This window comes from Perna viridis, chromosome 10 (assembly GCF_037379345.1).
Source record: "Perna viridis isolate PV_CMFRI_1.1 ecotype Kerala chromosome 10, ASM3737934v1, whole genome shotgun sequence".
Taxonomy (NCBI): Eukaryota; Metazoa; Mollusca; class Bivalvia; order Mytilida; family Mytilidae; genus Perna; species Perna viridis.
In genome coordinates, this window is record NC_142454.1 from 7,876,265 (window position 1) to 7,882,416 (window position 6,152).

Here is a 6,152-nt window from a genome sequence, read left to right on the forward strand (position 1 = left end):
TTAGAAAATCATTTTGTAATATTAAAAAATGTGACTGATTTTCTAATATTACAAATTCATTTTCTAATATTACAAATTCAATTTGTAATATTACAAAATGTATGATATTTTATAATATTACTAAATCAGGAATTTGTAATATTAGAAAACGATTTTTTAATATTAGAAAATGATTTTTTAATATAAGAAAATTATTTTTTAATATTAGAAAATGAATTTATAATATAGGAACTTCAAAATGAATTTGTAATATTAGAAAATAAGTGTTTTCTAATATTAAAAAATGATTTTTTTTTATATTACAAATTCATTTGCTAATATTACAAATTAGATTTCCAATATCACAAAAATCTTTTTAATATTAAAAATTCAATTGAATTTCTAACATTAAGAAATGATTTTTTAATATATTAAGAAATTGATTTTCTAATATCTGAAAATGGATTTGTCCTATTCAGTTACGATTTTTTAATATTAGAAAATCCTTTTGTAATATTAAAAACTGTGACTGATTTTCTAATATTACAAATTCATTTTCTAATATAACAAATTCATTTTCTAATATATTACAAATTCAATTTGTAATATATCACAAATTCATTTTCTAATATATTACAAATTTCAATTTGTATTATTACAAAATGTGTGATATTTTATAATATTGCTAAATCAGGAATTTGCAATAATAGAAAATGAATTTTCAATATTACAAATTGAATTTCTAATATTCAAAAATCTTTTTGGATTAGTAGAAAATTATCCTGAGGTACTATATCCATGAGAGCTAATTAATTGTTGACAATCTCATTGGTCTATCAGACTCTAAAGAGCTGTCTCCAACTTTGTGAACCAACTTTGTCAATAACAATTCTCTTTATAATGATCTATAACAGTAAGAGATTCTCTCCGAGCTGGACATCGTGTTATAAAATGGGTTATATCTTCCTCTTCCACCTAGTCTTTTTCTTTTATGGATCATTTTGACCGGAAACGTTTCCGGCAGCATTTTTTCATTTATTTTTATTGTGTACGGAAGTGAAAATTGCTGGAAAACTATGTAGAGGGGAAATATGAAATTACTTCTTTGTGTTGTTCTTCTAACCCTCATAGTTTCATGTACGTATCTAGTTCTTTTAAATACATCGATTTTTCAGTTTTTTTTTTTAAATTCAACTGATACACGTTTGCAACGTTCCATTGACTCCCTCCAAAAATAGGGGGGTCCGAAATTGTATTTTTGTTTTTACTAATCTTAGTCATGTAAATATTTTAGTCTCTGTCCAATGTTCCATTATTGAGCAAGTTACTTCTTGTCGTGAAATGATCCTAAGGACTGAAAATACATCACTTATTCAACCGCTTACAGAACATATTACGATATACACGTAGTCTTGTAGACAATACTATCACTGGTCGTAACTGCAGTTACTACACTCCCAATATGGAATGGGAAATCTCCAACTCTGTTGATACATAGATGTGGTTCCAAGTTACTCAGTCGTCCTTTAGTCATTACATGTATTATTTGCAATGAGTCTGGAATATCCATTTGAAAAAGATGTCTGATACTGAGAAAAAACATGGATTGTGGTAACTTCATAAAGAGATGGTGGCAACACACAATCAAAGTATTTTAGAGATGGTGACAACACACAATCAAAGTATTTTAGAGATGGTGGTAACACATAAATAACCTGAATGATTTACCATCTTTACTACATATTTATATATTTGAAACATGCAAAAACACTATGACTGAAGCAACATCTTGAAAACCACCTGAAACTGGTCATTTCTCTGGTTAATAAGGTTGATGAGAACTATATATTCTCACTGATGTAATGTTACGGTTTGAATGTCATAAACTATTAATTATGAGTAAGCTCACAAATGCAGACATAATTTGAAATCAATTACCGATAGTTAACTTCAAGTCTCCTTAACTCCTGCCTTGTGCCTTCTCTACTTCTAGCCTAGACATTCCAATTTCTTTGATCTCCCCCTTCACTTTAAGCCTCTTCAGGCCTCAAACACTTTCTTTTTCCAGTTGGAGTTTATCTTCATGGCACTCTAGCATTGCTGTTTGGCTCTCTTCTTAACATGCATGCCCTATCCACAGCCACTTTCTGGTTTTGATTTCCTTTCTGGTGTCCGAGTTGTCATTTCATATACATTTTGTACATGTAAGTCTTTGTTGTAGATCTTGTTCTGCCAATATGCACATATCTTTCAGATTTTTTTCAAGCATGTATTATGGAAGGCAGCCAATTTGTTGCCACTTTGGATTAGTCTCGAACACTCGTAGTCATAGAGCAATACTTATTTTACATTGCTGTTGTAGAGTCTGAGCTTGCTCTTTCTGTTCAATGATGTTGATCACCAGATTGCCATAATATATGATGTTAATTGTGTGTAGAACCTGTTGGTCATGCTTGTGCTGATCATTGATCACTATCATTTTATTTAAAATAATGGAGCCTTCTCTGTGTGATTCTGTGAAGAAGTCAAGCATGTTAAAATATTTGCACTAATACTGGGGCACCAACAAATAAAAATGGGGATACCAGGCATCATTGTGAAGGGTTTAGAAAATATTCGCTTATTTGTGAAATTCAGAGCTACAGTCATTACTACATGTATAAAGATATGTACACTAGGTGAATTTATCAAAATTTTCCAAAGTAGACCCTGTCTTATTTTGTATGGAAAAATGCCATTCAATTTCTTAACTAGCATTAGACTTGTGAAACCTAAAATGCTCCTGAAGAAACATGATTTCATACACCAGCCTATATAATCTCAGAACAGTTGAGCTGCTTGGTCCTATGAAATTTTGATCAAATTTCATATTTTTCATTGCAATGACATGAAACTGCTTGGATATTGAAGTAAATTTGTGTGCCAGAATAATCTTTTTTGGCTATATGCCAACAATAATAAAAAGTGTTACATAAATTAATAATTCTAACAATATTGAAGGATATATATGGTAAGTGTGTTTTGTTATCATGTCTTACCAAAAACAAATAATAGTCTTGTTTCCTGCTACCATCAAGAGAAAAATAGGATGGGTGAGGGATACATATTTTTCAAGAATGTTTTACGTTGAGATTATCATTTTAAAAGAGAAACAGTCTAGACTTTAACTGTGCTTGAGCCAAAACGTCCCTAAAATATTTAGGGTAGGCATAAAAAAGGTAGGGTAATTAGGGTAACAAGTGTCATTCCTAGGTCCTTAATTAGAGAAAGATACTCCATTCTGTAGAAAAAAGAAACAAACATGTACACAATATGTATTTTTAAAAGTGTTTTTTTTTTTTGATCAAGGATAAGTACATTGTACATGTATACATGTATCAGCAAGTTGTCAATTGAATTTTCAATCATGTAAAACTGGTTTCATGTTGCAGGTGATGCCATTATAAAATGCTACAGTTGCCAATCAAATCATGACAGCAGATGTGCTGATTACTTTCAGTTACAAACCTATGATGCTGTAGAATGCCAAGGAACATGCATCAAAAGACGTGGAAGACGTAACTCAGGTAGTTATTGACTAGATTCAATAGAGTATATTTGTATGAAAAATATTTCTCAAAGCATTATATTTTTGTATTCCTAGTGTTGGCAACACTACCCATTACATGTACATGCACTGTGATATTTAACTCCCAAAATTCCTTAAGTTACCAATCACACCAGTGAATTTTTTAATTATTGGATGCTAGGAAAATATAAGTAAAAAAAAGTCACTTGTTTAAACAGCTAATATAGCAATTTTTCAAATGCACTGCAGCATAATGATAACTTCACAGTAAATAGAAGAAAGTATGAAACATAGATTTATATAAATGTAAGTATCCATATCCTCTCCACCTTACTAACATACGATTACCATATGACATTGTTGAACCAGTAAGAAAACCTGCTAAGACTTAAGTCTTAAAGTTTCTCCCATTCATAGGCTTCATTCACCTCACGAGTGAGTGATTAAAAATTTGCAATTTCCTGCCACGTGCCATAGTTAATGTTGGGAAAATTTAGGGTGTTTTTTAATTTAATAGCACTTAATTTTGACTGGTATAGTGTAAAATTTAACTATCTCGAGTGAAGAAATCATGTAATCCCCTCGAGACTGAAGGAGAATCTACATTTAAGAACCTATCAGTCTTCTTTCATTAATATTACAATTTCATTACTATGCCGAACTCATTAAGTCTATGCAAAAAGTATATCATGTATGTAGTATAATGTTTAATTAAAGTTTACTGGTCTTCCATATTTTTGTCCGCAGAATCTGAATAAAATGTTAGTGGGAACATTTTGCAATGTAGTATTGAGCTTCAAAGGGGTTGGCTGTAACATTTTCTTCTTAGTTAAGCTACCATTAAGATGTATTGGTTTCCAGGGCAACCATATCATCTAGACAATTTTCTTCTAGTTATACAGATTTTTACAAAAGAGTGTATTCAATTATTTTAGCTGTGGAAATTACTCGGGGATGTGTTTCACAGACTGATGAAGGATGTCAGGATACAACCTACGATGGAATCAGTGTAGAGGCGTGTACTTGTAATTCTGACTATTGTAACCTAGCAACACATATCTGCTTCAAACTTCCTGTTCTTGTTATAGCTGCGATATTATCATGTGTACTGAGATATTTATTTTGACATAAGAATTTACATAATTTCCATCATGTGCACTAAAAGTCGATCAAAGGACAAAGTAGCAAATAATAATGCATCATATGTATTAATTTTGAAGATTGACACAAAAATATTTGAGCAAGACCATGTATCTGAGTGCTTATGAATATACAATAATGTTTTATGTATTCTGTATATCCACAATTTAAACAGAAATCTTATAATCACAATCAGTAACCTTTTATCAATTTAAGACTTTGTGATCAGTATTGAATAATGAGAGTTTGTGCTGATCTTATTATTAACTTATCAGGATTCTACACTAACATTTGCCAGAGGTTTGCACAGTTTAAGGAAGACTGGTGAATGATTTATTTGCTGTAATACAACTAGTTCTAACTTTTCTCTCGGTTAGCCAAGTGAACTAGTATGGCTATGAAGTCACGGTTAAATCGTATTTCAGGGCTACCCCTTGTTAACATGTATTGTTATTATTCATTATATTCTGTAGAAAACATACTAAATTACCTACTGTCTCTTAGAACCTAAAATCTGTATCTTTGCAAAACCATCTGGCAAATGTTAAAATCTTTGTTGATAATATTGAAGAAAATATTTTTTTTTCATTTCGCTAGTACATATATATGCACAACAGATATTTGTGTGATTAAATTTTCATGCAAAGCTGTGAAGCCATGTTTCAGTTATTGCCCTTTTACAATCAATGCTTATTTTTGATAATTTTAGTGTTATTATTTTCAAAAGTTTTCTCCTCACAGGAACTTCCAGACAAAATTCAATGAAAGTTGATATGATTCTTCCTTAGATATGGGCATTAGGAATTTTTATTCAAGAAAATAACATGACCCCTTTACAAGAAATAGAATGTTGCTTATAAAGGCAGGTTAGAAATTCAGGCTTTCTAGAGCTAATTATACTTTTTACACAAAAGTTTTGAGTAATCTACAAACATTCTAAATGGCCCTTTTCATGGAGCTATTGATATTTTTAAGATAATTTTTTGCAGGTTGTGATTTTAAATCTCAAACATATCAATAAAGAATATAAAAGATCATGGATGTCAGTGTTATCATTGCCTTTTAGTGAGTGACAATTGATTTTGTTAATCAACCTGTTTATAACTACTAAAAAAATGAAATACCATGGTAACTGCCTTATTGTTTATGGTGCTAAAATTTAGTAGAGAAATAGAAATCAGGGACAAATAAACAAAATGCCTGTACCACGTCAGGACCATTGCCCTACCAGCTGCTCCGGTGGTATGTTATCTGTTTTACCATTTTTTTTGGATTTGACTCAGTTATGAATCAGATAAGTGTTTGGTAATTTTGTTGTTACCCTTATTTGTCAAAGTTCGGTGTGTATCTCATTGTAACTACCTGCAACTAGAAAATTAGCATCTTATGGAGCAATAATTTTAAGTCAGAAAAACCCTATCATTTGGAAATCATAAAAGGTAAGTCAAAAATAAAACAGCATATC

The 6,152-nt window shown here is 30.7% G+C and overlaps 1 protein-coding gene across 1 annotated transcript; it reads left to right on the forward strand.

Moving 5' to 3' along the window:
* Positions 1-957: 957 nt before the first annotated feature.
* LOC148604365 (uncharacterized) lies at positions 958-5,722 on the forward strand. The gene is made up of 3 exons (XM_088547386.1): positions 958-1,116; positions 3,411-3,545; positions 4,483-5,722. Exons 1-3 carry the CDS (start codon positions 1,071-1,073, stop codon positions 4,671-4,673), a joined length of 372 nt encoding a protein of 123 aa, XP_088403512.1. The 5' UTR covers positions 958-1,070; the 3' UTR covers positions 4,674-5,722.
* The last annotated feature ends 430 nt before the right edge of the window (positions 5,723-6,152 follow it).